Below are 26,549 nucleotides of genomic sequence, written 5' to 3'. Positions count from 1 at the left end.
ATTTGAGTCAATTGGAGGTGGACCTGTGGATGTATTTCATGTCCTACAAACTCAGCGCCTCTTTGCTTGATATCATGAGAAAATCAAAAGAAATCAGCCAAGACCTCAGAAAAAAATTGTGGACCTCCACAAGTCTGGTTCATCCTTGGGAGCAATTTCCAAACGCCTGACTGTGGTTTGCAGCTGCACAAGGGGACAAAGATTGTACTTTTTGGAGAAATGTCCTCTGGTCTGATAAAACAAGAACAGAACTGTTTGGCCATAATGACCATCGTCATGTTTGGAGGAAAAATGGGGATGCAGCATGGGAGTGAAGCAACATCATGTTGTGGGGGTGGTAGCATCATGTTGTGGGGGTGGTAGCATCAGGTTGTGGGGGTGGCAGCATCATGTTGTGGGGGTGGCAGCATCATGTTGTGGGGGTGGTAGCATCATGTTGTGGGGGTGGCAGCATCATGTTGTGGGGGTGTCATGTTGTGGGGGTGGTAGCATCATGTTGTGGGGGTGGTAGCATCAGGTTGTGGGGGTGGCAGCATCATGTTGTGGGGGTGGTAGCATCATGTTGTGGGGTGGCAGCATCATGTTGTGGGGGTGGTAGCATCATGTTGTGGGGGTTGGTGGCAGCATCATGTTGTGGGGGTGGTAGCATCATGTTGTGTGGTAGCATCATGTTGTGGGGGTGGTAGCATCAGCATCATGTTGTGGGGGTGGTAGCATCAGCATCATGTTGTGGGGGTGGTAGCATCATGCAGCATCATGTTGTGGGGGTGGTAGCATCATGTTGGGGGGGGGGTAGCATCATGTTGTGGGGGTGGTAGCATCATGTTGTGGGGGTGGAAGCATCATGTTGTGGGGGTGGTAGCATCATGTTGTGGGGGTGGTAGCATCATGTTGTGGGGGTGGTAGCATCATGTTGTGGGGGTGGTAGCATCATGTTGTGGGGGTGGTAGCATCATGTTGTGGGGGTGGCAGCATCATGTTGTTGGTAACATCATGTTGTGGGGGTGGCAGCATCATGTTGTGGGGTGGCAGCATCATGTTGTGGGGGTGGCAGCATCATGTTGTGGGGGTGGCAGCATCATGTTGTGGGGGTGGTAGCATCATGTTGTGGGGGTGGCAGCATCATGTTGTGGGGGTGGCAGCATCATGTTGTGGGGGTGGTAGCATCATGTTGTGGGGGTGGCAGCATCATGTTGTGGGGGTGGCAGCATCATGTTGTGGGGGTGGCAGCATCATGTTGTGGGGATGCTTTGCTGCAGGAGGGACTGCTGCACTTCACAAAATAGATCATGAGGATGGAAACTTATGTGGATATATATATAGAAACAATATCTCAAGACATCAGTCAGGACGTTAAAGCTTGGTCGCAAATGGGTCTTCCAAATGGACAATGACCCAAAGCATACTTCCAAAGTTGTGGCAAAATGGCTTAAGGACAACAAAGTCAAGCTATTGGAGTGGCCATCACAAAGTCCTGACCTCAATCCTATAGAAAATCTGCGGGCAGAATTGAAAAAGCGTTGGAAAGCAAGGAAGCCTACAAACCTGACTCGGTTACACCAGCTCTGTCAGGAGGAATGGGCAATAAATCTCCAGACTTATTGTGGGAATTTTGTGGAAGGCTACCCAAAACATTTAACCCAAGTTAAACTATTTAAAGGCAATGCTACCAAATGCTAATTGAGTGTATGTAAACTTCTGACCCATTGGGAATGTGATGAATGAAATAAAAGCTGAAATAAATCATTCTCTCTGTCACACCCTGACCATAGTTTGCTTTGTATGTTTCTATGTTTTGGTTGGTCAGGGTGTGAGCTGAGTGGGCATTCTATGTTACATGTCTCGTTCTATGTTTGGCCTGATATGGTTCTCAATCAGAGGCAAGTGTTAGTCATTGTCTCTGATTGGGAACCATATTTAGGTAGCCTGTTTGGTGTTGGGTTTTGTGGGTGATTGTCCTTGTTTCTGTCTCTGTGTTACTTTGCACCAGTATAGGCTGTTTTGGTTTTCGTGTTACGTTTCTTGTTTTGTAGTGTTTGTGTTTAGTTGTTTTTATTAAACATGAATCTAAATAGTCACGCCGCATTTTGGTCTGACTCTCTTTCACCTAAAGAAAACCGTTACACTCTCTACTATTATTCTGACATTTCACATTCTTAAAATAACGCGGTGATCCTAACTGACCTAAAACAGGGATTTTTTTACTAGGATTAAATGTCAGAAATTGTGAAACTGAGTTGAAATGTATTTGGCTAAGGTGTATGTAAAACTTCCGACTTCAACTGTATATTCAGTATATTACAGTGGTGGCCGGTGCCGTTTAATATTAGGGAGGTCAACTTATTTTTATAACCATGGCCTTATTCTTTTACAACACATTGGATGACTGTCATTCATATTCCATTCACCCAGCTCAATGTAACATCGATAGGTTCAGGCTACTATGTGTCAAATACGACAGACATTGACACATTCAACACGGCCTTGCACAATTTTGCCTGCATCTAGCTGATCTAGTGTGTAATCATTAGTCCAACAGTTAATTATGTGAGTATCTATTGGACAAATTCAGGTATATTTATCCCCGTTTCGTTCTGTTTGCTTAAGTTTAAAAAATGTTTTTCAACAGAATTGACGGAATGAATATACCCCTGATCAAACGCAAACACATTTCACTTCCATAGCAGCCACATTCTAACAGCATGAGCCCTTTGATCGTTGGATAATTCCTTCTCGCATCTACACACTCTCCTCCTCTCACCTTTTTCCTTCGCTTGTGGACTTCAGTGCACAACACATCAGTCGGTGACCAGGCAAAAAAGAAATCCAATCCAAACCATATCCGCTAAGAGCTACACACAGCCTACACCATTGTCACAATATTACCTAATGTCAAGTCAACATAGCTACTAGAATTAAAGCGTTAGTAAAACTGCTACATTCATGCAGTACAGTGCACAGTTAGCAAGCAGTTTAGCAGTTACACCGGCGGGCTCTAGTGGCAATAAATTAATAACACCAAAAGCTTACCTTGACTTGGAAGAGTTCCAGTGTTGGATAGCCATAGCCAGCTAGCTAACATAGCATTCCTCTCTGTTTGAGATGGATGTTTGTGTAAACTAACTAGCTAGCTGCATTCACTAGTTAAGTAAGTGAAAGTGAAACATTTTGAAATCTCTCTCTCTTTCTTGCTTCTCAATCATTTTTTGAAGAAATGAATTTGTTAAAAACTGTTCAACTATTGTCTTTCTCGGTGGACAACATGTCAGTTCATGCTGCAAGAGCTCTGCTAGGATGGAGGACGTCCTCCAGAAGTTATCACAATTACTGTGTAAGTCTATAAAAGGTGGTGAGAACCACAAGCCTCCTAGGTTTTGTATTGAGGTAATTGTACCCAGAGGTGGACGGAAACTAGATGTCCTCCGGCTACACCATGGTGCTACCCTACAGAGTGCTGTTGAGGCTACTGCAGACAGTGTGTTTTTAATCACGTGAAGATATTTAGTATACTTTTATCTAAAAAGGATAACTTTTTAATGTTGCACTATTTTTATTTTCATTAAATTCACTGAAGAGGAATATATGTAACTATATAAGTACACAAAAGGCTTATTTGGTCTTACATCCACTGAAATAAGTGCTTCAGTGCTTTAAACAAACACTGATTCAGATAAACCAACATATCGTCTCAACACATTTGACCTCTCACCAAACAATTTGTTTAAGACAACATTTATGGTCCTCACCTAAAATAGAGTAGTAAAGCAATGCCACAGAAAACATACACGACATTCAATACAAACGCTCTCCTCTCACCTGAACAGGTCGAAGGTTATGGTTTTATAATTATCTACTGTTTGCAAATGATTGCTGTCCTCTAGGAAACACTGACCAAAACTATGGTTCCTTCTTACCCCTGACCCCTGACCCCGTTTTGTCTGAAGCAAAACCTTACAATCAGGATTCTGCATTCATGGGAGTGCAGTCATCAATGATAGATTGTGTCTTTACAAACTACTGTGTATAAGACATTGAAGGCAACAATGGCAACAACAAGTTGTTTCAACAGCTGGCAACCAACTTGACAATGTCGTCATAAGGGAGCTCACAGGCTGATCTTCATCAATGTATTGACAACAACACATGGAAAAGTACTCAAATAGAGTGCCCTATGTGATTCGGCTCTTCATATAGCAGCCAGTGTTCCAGCTACAGTTCTTTTTTATGGAAGATAAATACAGGGGCATTGGTTTAACCGCCAGCTTCACCATTAGACTTATTTCATCGCCTGGGCACAGTGCCAGAGCCTTAAGCAAATGGCAGGCAGGCAGCCTTCTAGGTCCAGGATGGACCAGGCCATTTCATTGACTGTAGAGATACCCTTGACGCAGCAGCCACCAGCCCTGGCCTACTGCATTACCAGTGATTGAAACTATGTAACACAGTGTTACAGAGCTACATTTGAAACAAAATGGAGTTCCCATTCCACAGCCATCGCCATAGTACATTTTGTGTCTTGAACTAGCTTATTTCTAAAGGTAAAGTAAGCGGCCTCATTTATAGGGAAGAGGGAGCACTAGTACAAAACCATTTTAGTGCGTGTGTCAAGGTCCGTTCCTTACCAATCAATCATGCAGCACTTTAATAAATAATGTAACATGTTAGACACTGGCTGAACTGTAATCGATCAACATTAAGATTATCCACAGACATTTGATAGATGAAACCATTTGTTTACCAATCCATTGGTTTATTTTTCTGTTGACATGGGATACAGAGAGAGAGAGAGAGAGAGAGAGAGAGAGAGAGAGAGAGAGAGAGAGAGAGAGAGAGAGAGGCGAGAGAGAGCGAGCAAGAGAGAGAGAGCTAGAAAGAGAGCGAGAGAGAGAACCTCCTCATAGCAGTTGAGGGGAGAACGGCTCACAATAATGGCTGGAGCGGAGTAAGTGGAATAGCATCAAACACATGGAAACCATGTGTTTACCATTCCACCTATTCCGCTCCAGCCATTACTACGAGCCCGTTCTCCTAAATCAAGGTGGAACCATCCTTATAGCCTTATAGCTCCTTCACAGTAATATAAATATAAATAACCTCTGTGCATCTTGTCATTTGCAAGTAAGGACACTAGAGGGAGCTGTTGTAATAGTGGTGCTCTTGTGCCTTCCATGCCTTCGGTCTGGTTCCTTTTCCCCCTGCTACGTTAGGTTAGTCCGGTTGTGAATAAAGACACTGCAACTGCATTCTCTCTGTCCAAATCTCCTAAAGACAGATTGTCATCTGGCCACTGTGTGGACTGACATCCAAACTCTTCAATTGTTATCGTTGGCAACAATCTACATATCTCTGGCAACACAGCCTCTTATCACTATGCCAATAACTCCATGACTGTGTAATAAGACAGTTACATGAGGGTCAGTCATACTACACACTGTTGTTTCACTTGTATATTGTTGTGTGTGAGTCAGACAGCGCCCAAAGGCAGGGCCAGTTATTCTGCCTCTTGATTTAGTGGTTCTGTTGCCCTGGTTCTTTCAGTACTCTCCATTCTACTGTCTGTTACTCTCATGTCAATCCAGCCAAAGTGCCAGGACTGTGTAGACTGATATCTGATCATCTTGGATTCAACCTTTCAAATGCCACTCTAATGTCATGTCATAACCAGCTAGTCCATAACTAACTAGTCCTCTCTCACATCAGTACAGTACAGTAGGTTTCAACATTGTAATTTTTACTTCAGGTTAGAGAAGGTTTATTCAACAAAACAAAAACATGAATCAAAATCTTTATTGTAACAAACATTCCGAGGTTTTACATCTGAGTTGTGGACATGGATATTAACTATTTCAGAGAGTACTAAGGGGAAAAAATACAAATAAACAAACATGTTTAATCTTCATTAATATAGGATAGGGTGGGATAGGTTAGGATACAGCGGTTGTAGGTAATAACAATTTGATTGTATGTTCTTTCCAGTTATATGTACATTTTTTTCCAGCATCCAGCACCGTCCTGTAGAAAAAAAAGAGGTTTTTATAACTTTCAAACTCACAGAATCTTACCAAAAACCTATTTCACATCAAAAGAGAGAGATAGAGTACAGTTTTAGAGCGCATAAAGTGGGCCTCACCTTTTCTTGTAAAGGCCTCATTCAGCTTGCTTCTAACTTGGGACTGTAACAGGTGTAAATAACAGAACAGCTGTCAATTCACATGCCATATTTAGCCAACTGAGGTGGCTAGAACTGCAGTAGCAGGCCTACAAAAGGCATATTCCAACAGCTTAAGTAGGCTACTAATAGATAAACAGTGTACAGATGTAGGATCTTAATTTGAGCCCGATTCCTACAAGGGGGAAATAATCTTACAGCAACAGGAAATGTGCAAGAAATTCTCAGCAACAAAAGTGATCAAATTAAGATCCTACATCTGTATGACAAAGTAAATATATATTTTGTAAGACTACAGCCAGTATAAATATTGATGATATCACACATAAATTGTTATTTTGTAGTGTCCACTGTGGAAATTCAACACCCTGGGGGGTGACAAGTTGCTTGCATTACAGTGGATCCTGGTAGTAAATCATGCCATCTCGCTGGTCCCTAATGGGCCCCCTGCTGCTGAGTCAAGGAAATGTGATTTAGTTCCCCAACTGAGTGCATGTGGAGCCATTACAGGAGTAATGTATGAGCAGCAGCTAGTACTGGCACTCAGACTCTTGCAACGGCAGAGGCTCTGTTTAGGGCTCTCCATGTAAGTCCAGCCTTGGAGAAGATGTACCAGGACACAAATAGACTGATACATATTAAAATAAACTTTGGTACTAAATTCTCAGGGTTCATAGGTATTTTTTTTATTACTAAGTGATAATATGATGGTTAAATATAAACTTACTCTCCTTACCTCTCTACTCTTCTACATTTACACACACTGTACATAGATTCTTCTATTGTGTTATTGACTGTACGTTTGTTTATGTGTAACTCTGTGTTGTTGTTTTTGTCGCATTGCTTTGCTTTATCTTGGCCAGGTTGCATCAAAGTGCCCTTTAGTTGTTGATTCACACTCAACTTCTGAATTCAAGACAATTTTGTAAATTGAAGCCCATTTTCCATATGAACCTTAAAATATGTCAACAAGAGTGACTGACCTGTATGCATGTTCATTCACTCTGCCTCCTTGTCTTTGTCAGCATCTGCATAAACAGGCTCTGTTGAGGTAAATATCATTGTTTTAATGATCATGAACCAATGGCAATATTTCCACAGTCTGATTCAAATACAACAAATAACGAGATCTAAATTTGCATGGAAAATGCAACACTTAAAAACATCACCGAAACGAACGCTAAAGCAGAAATACATTTGATTGCAAAAGCAGTGTCTATATTATAGATGAACTCGGTGGTGAGGCTTCTTCCTCAGATAAACTCATGTATAAGAAAGCACTTAAGTTACATTTTACATTGTAGTCGTTGAGCAGACACTCTTATCCAGAGTTGCTTACAGTCAGTGCATTAGTCTTAAGATAACAAGGTGAGACAACCAGGGCCTAAAATTGACTTTTTGGTCCACCAGCCACAGTCACTCAGATATTTTACCGGACAAATGTTTTGTAGTTGCCATAATTACACACAAAATAAATAAACGGATAAGCATGCTTTGTAATGTTTCTAAAACAGCAAATGTGTCACTAGTAAGAAGTTTTGTTAAATGATTTGTGACCTGAGTCTTAATTAATCAAATCAAAATCAAATCAAATTTATTTGTCACATACACATGGTTAGCAGATGTTAATGCGAGTGTAGCAAAATGCTTGTGCTTCCAGTTCCGACAATGCAGTAATAACCAATGAATTAATGAATGTTAAAAAAACTCTGGATTATAAAGGGAAAACCAGCCACATCGCGGATACCGACGCCTCACTCAAAGGCTTAACACCTTTTCACCTGCTTCCAGGAAAACAACACAGAGCCTCCATCGGGGCCCCCGCTGCTCACAAGGACTGCAGGCTCCCGATCTCTGGAGCTGATGGGAGTAGATCTTTTAAACATGTTAACATGTTTTCCTGTAGTCCCCAATCATCTTCTTAGTCTTGGTTACGTTGAGGGATAGGTTGTTATTCTGGCACAACCCGGCCAGGTCTCTGACCTCCTGCCTAGAGGCTGTCTCATCGTTGTCGGTGATCAGGCCTACCACTGTTGTGTCGTCTGCAAACTTAATGATGGTTTTGGAGTCATGCCTGGCCATGCAGTTGTGGGTGAACAGGGAGTACAGGAGGGGCACGCACCCCTGGGGAGCTCCAGTGTTGAGGATCAGCGGGGCAGATGTGTTGCTACCTACCCTGACCACCTGGCGGCGGCCTGTCAGGAAGTCCAGGATCCAGTTGCAGAGGGAGATGTTTAGTCCCAGGTTCCTTAGCTTAGTGATGAGCTTTGAGGGTACTATGGTGTTGAACGCTGAGCTGTAGTCAATGAACAGCATTCTCACATAGGTGTTCCTTTTGTCCACGTGGTAAATGGCAGTGTGGAGTGCAATCTGATTGGGCGGTATGGACTGGCGGCAAATTGGAGTGGGTCTAGGGTTTCTGGAATAATGGTGTTAATGTGAGCCATTACCAGCCTTTCAAAGCACTTCAGGCTACGGATATGAGTGCTACGGGTCTGTAGTCATTTAGGCAGGTTGCCTTTGTGTTCTTGGGGACAGGGACTATGGTGGTCTGCTTGAAGCATGTTGGTATTACAGACTCAATCAGGAACATGTGAAAATGTCAGTGAAGACACCTGCCAGTTGGTCAGCACATGCCCGGTTATCCGTCTGGCCCTGCAGCCTTGTGTATGTTGACCTGTTTAAAGGTCTTACTCACGTTGGCTACGGAGAGCGTGTTCACACAGTCGTCCGGAACAGCTGATGCTCTCATGCATGCCTCAGTGTTGCTTGCCTCGAAGCGAGCATAGAAGTGATTTAACTCGTCTGGTAGCCTCGTGTCACTGGGCACATCGTGGCTGTGCTTCCCTTTGTAGTCTGTAATAGTTTGTAAATCCTGCCACATCCGACGAGTGTCAGAGCCGGTGTAGTATTCTGTTTATATACTGTTGTTTCCTCGCTGTGTATGTATATACTGTGTTCACCACATAGCTCATCTTAATATACCTTTCACTGTCCATATTTTACCATTTTATTTTCCAAATTATATTCTGTTTTCTGTCTATACACACCAAGTATTTATATTCTCACTCAAATAAATCTACTTGGAATGTTAGTTCTTGATTTCTTGTTTAGATTTGTTTCAATATTGTGTATTTGTGAGACATTTTAGAGCACTGTTGGAGTTAGAAGCACAAGCATTTCGCTTCACCTTAACACCTGTAAATTTGTGTATGCGATCAATCAACTTTGATTTGATTTACCATTATTCATGTCATTGCCTCTTCATAAAATTGCAGGAAATGAGAATCATTTATTTATTCTGTTCATGTTTTACGAGAAACTTATGCAAATTAATATTCTTAATTTTGCTCTGTGTGACCACCTGCCAACGTGGCTGCTGAAATAAACATTCTACCTGCCTATACCAAAATCTACCCACATTTGGCGGGTGACGGTGTTAATGTTAGACCCTGGAGAGAACCACATACCACAGTCGTACATTTTTTCTCAAAGGTACAGAAGTTATCAGCAAAGTCATTACTAGTAGGAAAAATATATTATTATTATTATTATTATTTCTCTTCATACCACCACTACTACTTACTTTTGACCTCCAGCTTGCAGCCGGTGTCGACCTTCCCCAGTTGGTTCTCAGCTCTGCAGACATACTCTCCACCGTCATATTGGCCAGGCTTACGGATCTCCAGGGTGCAGATGCCCCCTGTGCTGATCATCCTGTACTTGGGGTTATCCATGTTGTTGAGGATCATCTTGTTCTTCATCCACATAATCTTAGGCTGCAATGACATAGTACGTAAATTCTATGTTTCAGATCAATTGTTTCAAGTTTCAAGTTTCATAGTCAGCAGCTATGTTTCCATCCAATCACACAAATATTCTAAAATCTGCATTACAAATATGCACATTTTCCCACCTGACTTGCTGCGGATAAAAATCAGTGTACCGAATAAAAATCTAATGTTCAATGTTTTTCCATCGCATTTTCAACTCTACCGATAGTTTTGTGAGATAAGAGCGAGAATATTTTTATTTGTCAAATGGCAGTCAAGAATCGATCATCATGTCACCAGAGTAAACCATCAGCATTTATTGGAAAGGAGCATCAAGCTCATCACTCTGTACCTTCCCCACCCTATGCAGTTCATCATAACTTATTTCATCTGTAGCCTAATCAACTGCAGGCTTTCCTGAGATGTAGTGGGCAGACCACAAGCACCATATCATCATGTGACTCCCAGTTTGATTTGATATGATGGTTATTATATCAATATTTGAGCATTAAGGCATTTCCACAACCATTTCTCACATCATTCCTTTTACCGGCACAAAAAGTGGTATGACTTTAATCATAAAAACTGTGGATAGAAACATGATTACAGTCACAATTGTTTACTTCCGTTTTTGTGTACTTGGAGTATTTTACTATGCACCCTACTAAATCTGATCCGCGCATTGAAAGTGGACATACATCTATAAAAAATCGAATTCCCCAATAAAGGAACATCACATTTTAGTAAATTATCACCCGGCAGAGCGACTGACAGTAGTGAGTGAATACTGATCCCCATGGGAATGGAACCCACAACCCTAGCTTTGCAGGTACCATGCTCTACCAACAGAGCCACATACACTCACACTCACTCACTTAGCTATATTGGTTTCTAAGGCCTTTCCTTTGATGGTAACAGCTATTCGGAAGACACACACTGTCTAGGGTACATGAAACAGAGGGTCCAGTAACAGGGGCACCGTTTGACTCCGTGTAAATGACCCCCATGGTCCCCTCAAGGCAGGAATGTCACACATTTGACCCTTCAACCCCCTCCTCTCTGTCATCCACCCACCCAGCTGGCCAGGGGTCCAGGGCTCCGCTCAGAGACTCAGAACCTAATCCTGTACGGAGGTAAATTCCCAACCCCCATATGCCAAATCCTGCTTTGCTGTGACAACTGGCAACCCAGTGTATCTGGTGGGAGGGAAGGGGACAGGCTGGAAGCCGGAGGTTCAGACAGCAGGCTGACAAGGAGACTAAAGATCCCTCTCATTCCAGCTCTGCTATGAGTAAATATATTGACAGGGACGGATGGACAGGAGTATGTGTGTGCGTGTGCGCATGCGTGTGTGACATATATGTATATACACATGCATTAATATTATCCAGGGGAAAAGTGAGGGCGCGCAGAAAGGTGTAATCGGTCCGCACTCAAAAAGTGGAGCATAAAGCCTACTCCATTATTTAATGTTTTTATGTCGTTTCACTGCATCAGAGATAGCGTTCACAGACGTTTCAGCTTCACAGCCTTCTTCAGTATGTAGGAGAAGTGAAGGCGCAACTGGCAGCTGTCTGTGTGCATGGGCCTGGTATGTGGAGCTATCGGCATTACAATCTCACCCAACAAACAACGAGTGGGTGTGTTAGAATCATAGCAGTTTTGCTAGCCTAGCCTACAAGTTCCATGAAGAACCTTCAGTACTGAGCTGGTATGAGAGTTTGAGAGAGGGAAGGTTTACCTTGGGGGATCCCCTCACAGAGCACAGCAGCTTGGTGCTGTAGCCAACAGTGGTGGACCTGTCGTTCAGAACAGTGGTGAACTTGGGAGCCTCGGTGAAGTCACGCTCCACGAACGGGGTAGGTTTATAGTCAATAACTGAAAAAGAAATTGACACGAGCATGGATTAGGTCTTAAATAGGGACATCTAGCTAAAAGGAGACTTTACTGTCCCACTCCTTCTAACATTCACCAACATTTTAACGTTGCAGGGGGATGTTTTTAGAAAGGGGTGATGTGGAGAATGTCTCACCCTCCTTCACAATGGTGGCTTCTTCCTTGGTCCTGGCACATTCCTCACTGAGTCCACACTTGTTCTCTGCAAAGATCCTGAAGGTGTAGGTGTTGCCCATGATGAGGTCTGAGATGGTGGCATTCAGTCTGGTGTAGTGCTCCAGAATGTTGAACCAGTCCTGGGCAAGACACCATATGATTCATGAGAATTACATTTCAAAGTCTTATTACAGGAGTTTTCTTTTCTTTTGGGGTCTATTTTTGTGTAAAAGTGTACTGAGATGTACCTTTAAATAAAGTTTGTTTGGATTGGATGTGATTACGGGCGGTAGGTAGCCTAGTGGTTAGAGCGTTGGGCCAGTAACTGAAAGGTTGCTTGACTGAATCCCTGAGATGACAAGGTCAAAATCTGTCGTTTTGCTCCTGAACAAGGCACTGTTCCTAGGCCGTCAGTGTAAATAAGAATTTGTTCTTAAATGACTTGCCTCGTTAAATAAAAGGTTAAATAAATAAAAATTACAGGCATGTGTCGGATTTCTCACCCCGGTTTTCTTGTCAGCCTTCTGGACGGTGTAGCCTGTGATCTCTGTGTTTCCGTTATCTTTAGGTGCGGTCCACTCAAGGGCAACATTGAATCCCCAGACATCCGCAACCTTTATGCTGGCTGGTGGCCCAGGCAGCTCTGTGGGTGAGCAGACACAGAGATAGAAGGTTCAATATGGGTTGCATCATTAGAATCAATCAACTCACAACAACTCAATCGCTTTCCAGATCAGTTCTTCCTGATCACATGACCTGACCAGGAACAACACCTGGCCCTAGTTATTATCAAAATATACCATGACAGTCAGAGGCTAATGCTACGTCATGATCTGTTTGGAAATGAAAACGAGGTTGGATAGTCTAATACAATTTGACTTACCAATAATCTGGATGATGATAGCAGCTTTGTCTTCAAAGTCATCTACCTTCACGCACATCTCGTATGAGCCAGAGTCCACTCTCTCTGCTTGACGGACGAACAGGATGCTGTCTGTGTCAGATGTACGGATGTTGGCCCTCTTTGGGTCAAGGGGCTCTCCATCCTTTAACCAGGTAACCACTGGCTTAGGCTTGCCCTAGGACAGTAAAGAATACAAGGTTGGGCTCAATCAATAGTCTAACTTAAATCTGTATGGACATGCTACAACATCAAATTGTTTTACATCATCAGTAACATTAACATTCATCAGTAACAGTAACATTAAATAGTAAATGTGCCTATATCTTGGGTCCAATTTAAAAAAAATCCTGCTCAGGTCATGTTTTCTAGACAAACTCCCAGGCCTACTCATCATCTCATAATGCAAACTCACAGAGAAGGGGATGACAAGGTTAATCTTCTCACCGACTTTCTTGACATACCTCTGCCTCAGGAAACGAGGCAGGCGGACTTTGGGGCGAGCTACAGACGGAACAAACATAGTTTACAAATAATAATAATCAACCTGTTCAAATAAGTCAAATGACTGAAACACTTTATGGATAGGACACTTTAGAACAAGCATTTGAACATGTATCAGTAATAATTAAAAAACAAATCCTCAAAACCCACTCTGTACCTTGGAGACAGTTTATCCTGTACTCCAGACCATATCTAGTTGGGAACCAACCACCTGCTGAGTCTAGCAGAGTTATACTCATCAGAGCTCTAAATTGGTCCCATCTGAACTCAGACCATCTCATCAGAACAGGTCCCATCTGAACTCACACCATCTCATCAGAACAGGTCCCATCTGAACTCACACCATCTCATCAGAACAGGTCCCATCTGAACTCACACCATCTCATCAGAACAGGTCCCATCTGAACTCACACCATCTCATCAGAACAGGTCCCATCTGAACTCACACCATCACATCAGAACAGGTCCCATCTGAACTCACACCATCACATCAGAACAGGTCCCATCTGAACTCACACCATCGCATCAGGACTCTAAATAGGTCCAATCTGAACTCACACCATCACATCAGAAATATAAATAGAACACATGATGGAGATCTATAGTTACCCCAGCTTACACTGTTAAACAGGCTGCATTAAGAATCACACTCAACTTCATACTGTACTGTAGATTCTCCTCGACCATAGGGTTCCCCACAAATACATCAGTCACAGCAAATGGCTTGCTGTATGTCTTAAAACATGGACAGAATGGTTGATATTTGTAACTAACTAACTAATTTTTTTTTATTTTTAATTTTACCTTTATTTAACCAGGCAAGTCAGTTAAGAAGAACACAATCTTATTTTCAATGACGGCCTGGGAACAGTGGGTTAACTGCCTGTTCAGGGGCAGAATGACAGATTTGTACCTTATCAGCTTGGGGGTTTGAACTCACAACTTTCCGGTTACTAGTCCAACGCTCTAACCACTAGGCTACCCTGCCGTCCCAATAACAGAACATAGAAACTATAATTGAAAACCCACTCCTAAAAAAATCTATGCACTATTGCCATGGGATGTCCAGTGCTATGGGCAGAAATATGTGCTGCTATCAGAAAATGGATGGAAAAAATCAAGCAACCCACCGGGTAACGGTCATGATAGAGTTAGATGTGTTTCTCTGTGTAGCGTTCCGACTTGACACTCCTTATTAGGGGATCAGGTCAATAGAGAACTGCCCTGTCCCTGTCAGAGTCTGTGGCATATTTAAAAATAAACACTGAGTCCATGGTCGTCTCAAAGGACTTAGAAGGCATACAAGACATTAGATCCCTCCCCTGTCCCCACCCACTCTGTGGAGACTGGACACTTTGGAATGTCCCCAACCCCCAATGATTACACTTGTCACCATCGCACTATCGCTGGCTTGACACCTCTCCAGCACGCATTCTGACTTGGGAATCAACCCAATGCCAAACCTTCCAAATTGAATCTGTGTTAATTAGCAGACAAATCCTAACAATTTTTCTAAGGATTTGTGGGAAAGTTAGAGGTTTTTCCATTGTGTGGGAAACCTGATGCATCTATTGGTGGACTAATGGCTAAGTTTGACAGTGCGACTTGGACATTGACAGTCCTTGTGGTTCAGGTTTCATTCACCTCCACTAAATATCTCCATTACACATTTGATGATCTCTCTTTACATAAATTACTTTTTAATCGACTCAGTCTTTTTTTGTAGGTCTACCTGTTATTTACAATTTTACTGTATGTTTATACATTTTGACTCTAAATAAAACACAACATCCAGGGCCTACCACTGTATACAGTCAATTAACTTGATTCCATGATAAATTATGTAAATTCAGCCAAATCGCACAAGATTGACTTCGAAATTGGACGTCTGTCCATGTCCTGAGGATGTAGGGAAATGCCTTCAAAACCAGTCACTAGGGGCAACAGTGAACGCTATTACCATTAAGGCTTGGGCATTGTGGATGAGGGGTGGCAGATTAATGTAATCCCATGACTCCGGATTGTTTGGCATAGGGATTTTTTTCCTCTAAACCTTAACCCTTAACTAACAAAACAATGCATAGCAGGAGAAGTGATCCAGCATGTCAAAAACACTTTGAAATTTGGAGCAACTTTGCAATTTGACGTTTGGAGAAAAGTGCAAGAACATGTATAATTCCGCAGTGAGACTATGAGAGCTTGTTGGTAAATGAAGATGCTTGTCTCACCATTAACAGTTATCAGTGAGGAAGACTAAAAATGACTTTTTCTGAATGCACAGTAAGAAGACACCGGTGAAAACATGCATCCAAAAGGTGTCAAAGGTAGTACTTTAGGCACTTAACAACTGGGGAGCTGCTCCATGCTTGGACTGAGGAGTTCTACCACCCTCTTGGTGGGAATAATCTGAGAAGACCACCGTTGCATTACTCTAACAGGCCAGGGTGGTGCCAAGCCAACGGCATTTGGATATCTGAGATGGAAAATATGCTGAGCTGGTTCTCCCTAGCTGTTTCAACGTCTGCTGTTTTGAAAAACTATTTCAACAATAAAGACGGACACCGCCCATCACAAACAGTTTGGACTTGCTGCTATGGCCACCCGGTAATAAAGTACTGTCCACTTGAAGTACACTGAAGAAAATCAATTTTGGAATAAAGCTGTGGAAAATGTGGAAGAGGTCAAGGGGTCTGAATACTTCCTGAATGCACTGTATTGTCCATGCTTTGCTTACCCCCAACCTCCTTGACCAGAATGGGATCGGCGATGGTAGCAGGGGGACTGCGGCCACCGGAGTTCACAGCCACCACCCGGACCAGCAGACGGTCGCCAGTAGTCTGGTTCTTGATAACATAACGACAGGACACGGTCAGGTCCTCATTGACTGCTTTCCAGTCTTCGGCTGTGACAGGAAAGAGGACAATATAGAAAAGTGACTGAACAGTTAACACACTGAGGATAATATGGAACAGTGGCAGGAGAATGAACACAGTGAGGACAATAAGCAGCAGCTAACAGCTGATTTTAAAAATCCTTTATTTAACAAGGCAAGTCAGTTAAGAACAAATTCTTATTAATAATGACAGCCTATCCCCGGCCAATTGTGCACTGGGACTCCCAAACATGGCCAGATGTGATACAGCCTGGATTCGAAGCAGTTACTGTAAGGACATCTCTTGAATTGAGATGTAGTGCCTTAGACCACTGTGCCACTCGGGATCCCAGAAGTTTAAGTCCTGTCATTTTATTGCACCATGCATTCATACATGCAGTACTTATTATCCTATCTGGGCCCAAAACAATATTTTTATATAGACGAAACAACAAGATTAATGAATAAAAATATATTTTGTTGTGTTCTCAGGGTGCATTACCGCATGTGCAAGGTCAACCGTGTCGTTGCATAACTTGAGGTATCTTCTCTTCTCTGTCATTTGACTTGAGTCTGTTACTGACATAAGCATTAGGTTGGAGTCTAAAAGCAGGCACCAGTTAGTTCATGACACTGCCAGAAATGCCTCTCTCCTTATAGGGAGAGGTTAGGTACGGTATAAATCAACTAGTGACATGCAGGGAAGAGGCGCAACTGATAGGTCTGACCAACCAATAAAATATCATTTACAATTGTACCTGCTTAAAGTGGAACGGAGCCTCATCATAGGGTGTTAGGTAAAACAATCAATATATATTTTCATACGGTTGTGAATAATTCTCAATTTCACCTTAGATAATTCTCTATTTTACATCAGAGATGGACATAATCCAATGGGACAACATAACAGCATTCAAGAACTTAGTCACTGGCTTTATCAATAAGTGCATTGAGGACGTCATCCCCACAGTGACTGTACGTACATACCCCAGCCAGAAGCCATGGATTACAGGCAACATTCGCACTGAGCTAAAGGGTAGAGCTGCCACCTTCAAGGTGCGGGACTCTAACCCGGAAGCTTACAAATCCCACTATGCCCTGCAATGAACCATCAAACAGGCAAAGCATCAATACAGGGCTAAGATTGAATCACAATACACCGGCCCCAACGCTCGTCGGATGTGGCAGGGCTTGCAAACTATTACAGACTACAAAGGGAAGCACAGCCACGAGCTTCACTGACATTTTCAACATGTCCCTGATTGAGTCTGTAATACCAACATGCTTCAAGCAGCCCACCATAGTCCCTGTGCCCAAGAACAAAAAGGCAACCTGCCTAAATGACTACAGACCCGTAGCACTCACGTCCGTAGCCATGAAGTGCTTTGAAAGGCTGGTAATGGCTCACATCAACATCATTATCCCAGTAGGCCTAGACCCACTCCAATTTGCATACCACCCAAACAGATCCACAGATAATGCAATCTCTATTGCACTCCACACTGCCCTTCCCACCTGGACAAAAGGAACACCCATGTGAGAATGCTGTTCATTGACTACAGCTCAACACCATAGTACTCTCAAAGCTCATCACTGAGCCAAGGATCCTGGGACTAGAAACCTCCCTCTGCAACTGGATCTTGGACTTCCTGACAAGCCGCCCCCAGGTGGTCAGGGTAGGTAGCAACACATCTGCCCCGCTGATCCTCAACACTGGAGCTCCCCAGGGGTGCGTGCCCCTCCTGTACTCCCTGTTCACCCACAACTGCATGGCCAGGCACGATTCCAACACCATCATTAAGTTTGCAGACGACACAACAGTGGTAGGTCTGATCACCTCAACGAGACAGTCTATAGGGAGGAGGTCAGAGACCTGGCCGGGTGGTGCCAGAGTAACAACCTATCCCTCAATGTAACCAAGACTAAGGAGATTATTGTGGACTACAGGAAAAGGAGCACCGTGCACGTCCCCATTCTCATCAACGGGGCTGTAGTGGAGCAGGTTGAGAGCTTTGAATTCCTTGGTGTCCAAACACACCAAGACAGTCGTGAAGAGGGCACGACAAAGCCTATTCCCCCTCAGAAAACTAAAAAGATTTGGTATGGGTCCTGAGATCCTCAAAAGGTTCTACAGCCTCAACATTAAGAGCACTGGTTGCATCACTGCCTGGCAAGGCAATTGCTCGGCCTCCGGTAGTGTGTACGGCCCAGTACATCACTGGGGCAAAGCTGCCTGCCATCCAGGACCTCTACACCAGGCGGTGTCAGAAGAAGGCCCTAAAGATTGTCAAAGACCCCAGCGACCCCAGTCATAGACTGTTCTCTCTACTACCGCATGGCAAGCGGTACCAGAGTGCCAAGTCTAGGACAAAAAGGATTCTCAAAAGTTTTTACCGCCAAGCCAATAAACTCCTGAACAGGTAACCAATGGTTACCCAGACTTTTTGCATTGTGTGCCCCCCCAGCCCACCCCAACCCCTCTTTTACGCTGCTGCTACTCTCTGTTTATATCTCTTGTCTTAAATGCATCGTCACTTTAACTATACATTCATGTACATACTACTCAATTGGGCCGACCAACCAGTGCTCCCGCACATTGGCTAACCGGGCTATCTGCATTGTGTCCCACCACCCGCCAACCCCTCTTTTTACGCTTCTGCTACACTCTGTTCATCATATACTGTATGCACAGTCACTTGAACATTACCTACATGTACATACTACCTCAATAAGCCTGACTAACAGGTGTCTGTATATAGCCTTGCCACTCCTTTTTCAAATGTCTTTCTACTTTTGTTTGATTTCTTTACTTACTTACCTACACACACACACACACACACACAAACGTACACACACACGCACGCACACACACACACACACACACACACACACACACACACACACACACACACACACACACACACACACACACACACACACACACACACACACACACACAGACACACACACAAACACACACACACACATATACCGTTTTTTTTGGCACTATTGGTTAGAGCCTGTAAGTAAGCGTTTCACTGTAAGGTTTACACCTGTTGTATTCGGCGCACGTGACAAATAATCTTGGATTTGATTTGATTAGTAGTTAAAGGGTAGCCTGGTCCCAGATTGGTCATACCGATGACTGTAGGAGTTAGCAAGACTGCACAAACAGATGTAAGACCAGGCTAGTTAAGGACTGAAGTTGGCTTTAAGGACTTACTTCCCTCCTTGGTGATTTCCACAGTGTATCCATCCAGGCCAGAGTTGGCCGGAATGGTCTTTGGAGGCCTCCAGGTGATGGTCACTGAAGAGTCACTCTTGTCCTCCACTGTCACTTCCAGGGGCTCGCTGGTAGGCTCTGCAGTTTGGAAACGTTAACACAATTCAGACAATGTACAGCTCAAGATGCAACAGGAAATAATTTGCCTTTTTGGATTAGCATTTCAAAGGAAACATGGCAATAGGGCTCAACAGTTTTGAAACGCAAACACAATTCAGACAACGTACAACTTGAGGACATGATACTGGGTTATCATATGAATGATAAAAATGGTAATAGGAGGACGTGTGAAGAGCTCCGTAACGGTTTGACCCATTTTTTTTCAGACCGTCGGGTTGGTTTACCCTTTGGGGGTGGGGGTGGAGTTGGGGTGGAGTGAGGGTGCTTTGTGCGGGGTTCCCCTGCGCGGGCCACATCAGCAGGAGCAGATGATGTTAAATGTGCATTAATTTAAAAGTTAGAGGCAGCAGGTATGAGAGCAGTGTTCTAGAATCACTTCCAGCCAATCCCATCTCTTTCTGAGTACCTCTTGGTTGTCCAGTAGAGAGATGAAAACAGTCTACACCTATACAATGCTCTATGGTACACTGTAGTCTTTAACTAGGGCCGGGAGTGTTTCCTGTTCAGGTCAACGGGGACAGGAAAAACCTGTTCCCTATATGTATATCAAACTACATACACCCTTAACGTGATCCGATAATGGAATGGATTGGACATATTCAGATGTGAAGGTATCAGTGATCCATTTCACTTGACGGGGTCTACCTGTCGGCAGCAGCAGCATCAGCTAGTGTAACATGTTAGAGATTCATCTAATGTATTAGTTCAAAAGACATAAGAGCCTGGTCCCAGATCTGCTTGTGTTGTCTTTTATGTCAACTCCTATAAAAATGAGCATAGCAATTTTCAAGAAAGACAGCAACAACACATATCTGGGGCCAGACTTATAAGGGCCTAACATGATGGTGAAAAGGCTCAAATATCATTGAGATCTTTTAGCGCTATTAAGTTAGGGCTTTATTCAATCTGTAAAGCTGAAGAATTACAAATTCTGCGATATCTTTTAAAGGTAATTTCCTGACTGAGCCCACATATGCAGCTAAAGCGGGAACATTGCCTCTTGAAACTCTAGGGGCGCTATATCATTTTTGGATAAAAAGACGTGCCCGTTTTAAGCGCAATATTTTGTCACAAAAAGATGCTCGACTATGCATATAATTGATAGCTTTGGAAAGAAAACACTCTGAGGTTTCCAGAACTGCAAGGATATTCTCTGTGCGTGCCCTAGAAAGTGAGCTACAGGCAAAACCAAGATGAAACGGCATCCAGGAAATCAGCAGGATTTTTGAGGCTCCGTTTTCCATTGTCTCCTTATATGGCTGTGAATGCGAGATGAATGAGCCTGCCCTTTCTGTCGTTTCCCCAAGGTGTCTGCAGCATTGTGACGTATTTGTAGGCATATCATTGGACGATTGACCATAAGAGACCACATTTACCAGGTGTCCGCCCGGTGTCCTGCGCCGAAATTGGTGCGCAAACCTCAGCTGCAAGTATTTTTCCATGGAATTCAGAGAAGAAAGCAGGCTTCCACGAACGATATATCAATGAAGAGATATGTGAAAAAACACCTTGAGGATTGATTCCAAACAACGTTTGCCATGTTTCGGTCGATATTATGGAGTTAATTCGGAAAAAGTTTGACGTTGTTGGTGACTGAATTTTCGGTTCGTTTCGGTAGCCAAATGTGATGTACAAAACGGAGCGATTTCTCCTACACAAAGATTCTTTCAGGAAAAACTGAACATTTGCTATGTAACTGAGAGTCTCCTCATTGAAAACATCCGAAGCTCTTCAAAGGTAAATTATTTTATTTATTTGGTTATCTAGTTTTTGTGAAAATGTTGCGTGCTAAATGCTACTCAAAATGCTAAGCTAGCTTAGCATACTCTTACACAAATTAGTGAATAGCTATGGTTCAAAAGCATATTTTGAAAATCTGAGATGACAGTGTTGTTAAGAAAAGGCTAAGCTTGAGAGCAGGCGCATTATTTTCATTTTATTTGCGATTTTCAGAAATCGTTAACGTTACATTATGCTAATGAGCTTGAGGCTATAACTGTATACAGGTTTTTTTCATAGCCAAACGTGAACAAAACGGAGCGATTTGTCCTACACAAATAATATTTTTTTGAAAAACTGAACATTTGCTATTTGCTAGTCTCCTCATTGAAAACATCTGAAGTTCTTCAAAGGTAAATGATTTTATTTGAATTATTTTCTTGTTTTTGTGAAAATGTTGCTGGCTGAATTCTAGGCTTATAGCTATGTTAGCAATCAATACTCTTACACAAATGCTTGTTTAGCTATGGTTGAAAAGCATATTTTGAAAATCTGAGATGACAGTGTTGTTAACAAAAGTCTAAGCTTGAGAGCAAATATATTTATTTCATTTCATTTGCGATTTTCATGAATAGTTAACGTTGCGTTATGCTAATGAGCTTGAGGCTATAAATAGAATCCCGGATCCGGGATTGCGCGACGCAACAGGTTAACTTAAGGATAAGAACCTTTTTTCAATTTTCGTCTAAAATGACATACCCAAATCTAACTGTCTGTAGCTCAGGACCTGAAGCATATTCTTGATACCATTTGAAAGGAAACACTTTGAAGTTTGTGGAAATGTGAAATTAATGTAGGAGAATATAACACATTAGATCTGGTAAAAGATAATACAATTAAAAATATATATGTATTTTTTCCCCATCATCTTTGAAATGCAAGAGAAAAGCCGCAATGTATTATTCCAGTTAAGGCACAATTTAGATGTTGGCCACTAGATGGCAGCAGTGTATGTGTAACGTTTTAGACTGATCCAATGAACACTTGCATTTCTGATCAAAATGGTGTATCAAGTCTGCCCAAATGTGCCCAATTGGTTTATTAATAGATTTTCAAGTTCATAACTTTGCACTCTCCTCAAAAGATAGCATGGTATTCTTTCACTGTAATAGCTACTGTAAATTTTACAGTGCAGCTAGATTAACAAGAATTTAAGCTTTCGGCCTGAGAAATGTTCTTGTTACTTACAACCTCATGCTAATCACATCAGCGCACATTAGCTCAACCGTCCTGTGGGGGGAACACTGATCCCGTAGAGGTTTTTAACCTCTTCACTGTAACATCTTTATTTCTTTACTCACGTACCGGCACTTTCTATCCACATACTTTAAGCTTGTCATTTTGTAACATCTAGTAAGATATTTTGAAACCTTTAAAATCAGCTTTTGTTCTAACATCTCTCTAGCATTTAATGAATATCAGCCGCTTTGATGCTGCTGCTGAGGGCGAAGCCCCCACTGCTGGTAATAGTCTCACTACCAATCCACAAGGCGCCAGGTGACATCTTCATCATCATATGCCGCTCAATATGGATATACCTATTTAAAAGAATCGCAAATCACTTTTGGCTAACAACACCTAAGAGCTCTATTCAATCCGCATCGCGGAAGTTCAGCTTTACACTGTTATTGGAATTTAAGTAGCCTAATCAAGACAAACATCTCTTCATCTTGGTTTTACCCTTGACAGGTGCCTCAGCGATGGTTGAAGCTGCACCTTCCTCGCCCAGCAGTGGCTGGCAGTAGATGTTAGATATTAGTTTGATTACCGATACCCTCTGTTTTAGCAGGCGCCTTTGTGGCGGCAGGAGCTGCAGCTTCCTCTTCCTCTGTAGTGGGCGGTATTCAATTTGATATTAGATTGATTACTAGCCAATAGGCAAAATACACGAGAGAACAGAGCTAACAGATCTGTGGTCAATTCTGAATTGAGTTGTGAATTTAATTTGAATTCGCCACCCCACACAACACAGGAAGCAACATTTGAATTGAATTTGAATTAAAGGAAGAAGAATTGAATTCAATTAAATTCAAATGGGTTATTTATTCACATTCAACAACACAAAAGGTACATCATATGTGGATACCAATACCATTTAGCATAAGATTTTTTTAACTCATTCTCCAAAATGAAAATGTTAAAATTACAGTGGTATGGAAATGCTCTAAGATGTGGGTTGTCTATAATAATTCAAAATTCTATTAATGTTTTGAAATATCAAGAGAAAAATTAAATCCACAGAATGCAATAGGTCAAACACTGCAGAATGGGTGGGAACAATCACTTATAATCGTATAATTAAACAATGCCACTTAATATAATGTTTACATACATATGAGATGAGGAATGTAGGGTATATGTATATACTGTACTCGAGACCATCTACTGCATCTTGCCTATGCCGTTCTGTACCATCACTCATTCATATATCTTTATGTACATATTCTTTATTCCTTTACACTCTGGATAAGAGCGTCTGCTAAATGACTTAAATGTAAATGTAAATGTATAGGTAGTAGTTGTGGAATTTGAGATGGTTGATTCTATTCAGTAATTGACTTGGACTGAAATAGTTGTAGGTATTCATTTTGGTTGCTGGCACTGTTTATATTTAGGTGCAGGAGCTCCACAATACTTTTGAGCTAATATTCTATAAGAGGAACAGGAGCTCAAGCAGTAGACAATGTGATGTGCTGGTACTTAGCTCCATTTCCCAATTGATTCCATTACAGCCATCTCAAATGCCCCATTGATTCCATTCCAGCCATCACAATGAGTCTGTCCTCCTATAGGTCATCCCATCAGCCTCCTCTGTTCTTTAGAGTTACCATTAAAGAGTAGCCTACTCCCGAACACAATAGTTTATCCAGGGAATCAGGGCAGGCAAGGATGCACAAAGGATGGAGCACTAATATAAACTGAAGAAAGTTAATCAATATCTCGTATATACAGTGAGATATGGAGCAATCAGCATGCAATTAGGTAGAATAAGCAAGCATGGTATACTTGACCCTGTAGTCAGGCTATCAAGTGCCTTACACAACCACTTACACGACACGTTGTAGGCTTGTAGTTAAAGGGCGCATGAAGCCCGCAAATATTCTTTTACACATTGGCCTCTCCAAAGTAGGGGCTTCAGTGCTTTACTGTTATCTCATATGAACTGACCGTGGACGACTGTTGCTTATTTTCTTTGCAAATGGTGTAGAAAAATAGATTCTCTCAAAATACATGTAAAGGAATGCTTCGCAGAGTTTGGCAGCGCGCAATGGATGCAAGTGTAATTTTGGACCAAAAATGGAGAGGCTATTTATAGAAAGCGGGCCTTGAAGAGATCCAGTGACAAAGGGACCAACATAAGACCCATTATCTCCATCGAAATATTTGATGTATAAAGACCCATTAACAAACAATATCAAAGTTTTGTTATCCTGTCATCTTGCGCACCAAACAAACGGAGCCATGGATCATCCATCCAGTCCAGAGAGATATCAATGATATTGACAAAGTAGCCTACATGTGTTTCTGCAAAAAAACCCAACCAAGATTATTTCATGAAGCATTATCGCATTACCATCTGGAGGAGGGGGTGTGGGGGCTTTAGGCTCCTCAGGCGCGGGTTCAGCGGGAGCTTCTCCTTCTGCTGGAGCGGCCTCCGCTGGGGCCTTTGCCTCGGCAGGTGCAGTCTCTGCCGGTAGAGCTTCGCCCTCGGCAGTGGAAGTAGCCTCAGCAGGTGCGGCTTCAGCGGGTGCAGCGTTAGACATGGTGGCGGTTTCTGCTGCTACTCCCAAAGTCATTAAGTCCTCAAAGAGTCATCACTCTAGAGGAAGTGGCAGGCTATGTAGTCCGTGGTAGCGGACTCCACCCCCTAATGCATTTTATGTAACATATACTTACTTGACTGAATCTTGGATCTTATTATAGGCATAGTAGGAATAGGGACCCCTATATACAGTTGCCTATGTGGTCAGAGGAGTTTAACCTCCGTGTTTCACTCAGTTTCCTTTTTCTGATAAACCACGCTTATAAACACTGATATTCATTACGCATTTGTTTGCATACTTTTTTATGAAGAGCAAGTACAAATATATTCGCAATTATGAGACAAATCATATATTTGACATTATTTTATTGACTCCGACGAACAGTGATAAGCGTATGGAAATGTTGTTTCAGAAGCATGCCAATATTCCACACAATTCTGGAGGGATAAATGTATTCATCTTGTAGTAGGCCTATATGGAGTTTTCTATTCCTGAATGATTGTTGTCGCTTACAGTATGCTGAAGTATTTACAAGGTTTACAATTATGATGTCATGTACAAAATAGATCAATGAGATTTACAAAGGATTCATTAGAAAAAGAAATCTCAAATATCAGCGTATTAAAAAGGAAAAGCTTAATCTATATAGTGAACCCCTAACGATAACGTAATGCTATTACATGTTCTGTTCACACACTCATCTACAACATTTAGAAATCCATCACAATTGCACGTCAATGACATTAGAGACCATTATTACCATTTTTATTTTGAGTCAATAACAAGCTTTGCAAAATAATTATGACTATTCAGCAACCTGTATTGGCCTTCATCAAGTGGAAATACTTAATTTAGAATCAATTCATATTCGTTAAGTTTTTACGAGGAACCTGCTTATAATAGAAACATTGATTTATCTCCGATTTCTTGAAAATCTAGTTTTCATTTTGAACTATGAACTTTGTTCTTGGATAATAGTTCAATTGTGCCGAACTGCAAATAGGGCCTAATCCGTTTTGACAACAAGCTGTAGAACCTCTAGAACCTAGGCTTACACTGTCATATCCCTTTTGGTACAGCCCAGTGATCTAAAGCAGAGGTTCTACCACTTCCAATTCAGTCAAGTGGTGTCTTGTGGGACCAATGATTTCATCACACATATTCTAACAACCTTCACATAGTCAGTCTACTCATAATACAAGGCATCCCTTACATTTTTGAAGGTCACATACTCACTCGCTCTCTCTCATAATGCAACACTTGCATCACAATTCACATTAAGGCATAGTCAAACATATCTGGTAACACATCATTTGGTCCAACTTACTGCAA

General features: G+C 42.2%; 1 protein-coding gene across 1 annotated transcript; it reads right to left on the bottom strand.

The window, feature by feature from the left end:
• Positions 1-5,773: 5,773 nt before the first annotated feature.
• Positions 5,774-25,277, bottom strand: LOC135528010 (myosin-binding protein H-like). The gene is made up of 12 exons (XM_064956765.1): positions 25,028-25,277; positions 19,495-19,632; positions 16,134-16,301; positions 13,311-13,399; positions 12,878-13,073; positions 12,498-12,637; positions 11,975-12,134; positions 11,684-11,820; positions 9,756-9,948; positions 7,153-7,212; positions 6,131-6,173; positions 5,774-6,012 (listed from the first exon to the last, which is right to left on the bottom strand). Exons 1-10 carry the CDS (start codon positions 25,248-25,250, stop codon positions 7,169-7,171), a joined length of 1,488 nt encoding a protein of 495 aa, XP_064812837.1. The 5' UTR covers positions 25,251-25,277; the 3' UTR covers positions 5,774-6,012; positions 6,131-6,173; positions 7,153-7,168.
• Positions 25,278-26,549: the final 1,272 nt, after the last annotated feature.

The sequence above is a fragment of the Oncorhynchus masou genome, chromosome 5 (genome assembly GCF_036934945.1).
Source record: "Oncorhynchus masou masou isolate Uvic2021 chromosome 5, UVic_Omas_1.1, whole genome shotgun sequence".
NCBI lineage: Eukaryota > Metazoa > Chordata > Actinopteri > Salmoniformes > Salmonidae > Oncorhynchus > Oncorhynchus masou.
This window is presented reverse-complemented; position numbering and strand designations above follow the sequence as displayed.

Coding starts and splice junctions, on each gene's coding strand:
- LOC135528010 (XM_064956765.1), bottom strand. CDS start 25,250: ATGACTTTGGGAGTAGCAGCAGAAACCGCCACCATGTCTAACGCTGCA. Junction 19,633..25,027: donor CACACCCCCTCCTCCAGATG/GTAATGCGATAA, acceptor TCCAAACTGCAG/AGCCTACCAGCGAGCCCCTG. Junction 12,638..12,877: donor TATCATCATCCAGATTATTG/GTAAGTCAAATT, acceptor GCTCACCCACAG/AGCTGCCTGGGCCACCAGCC.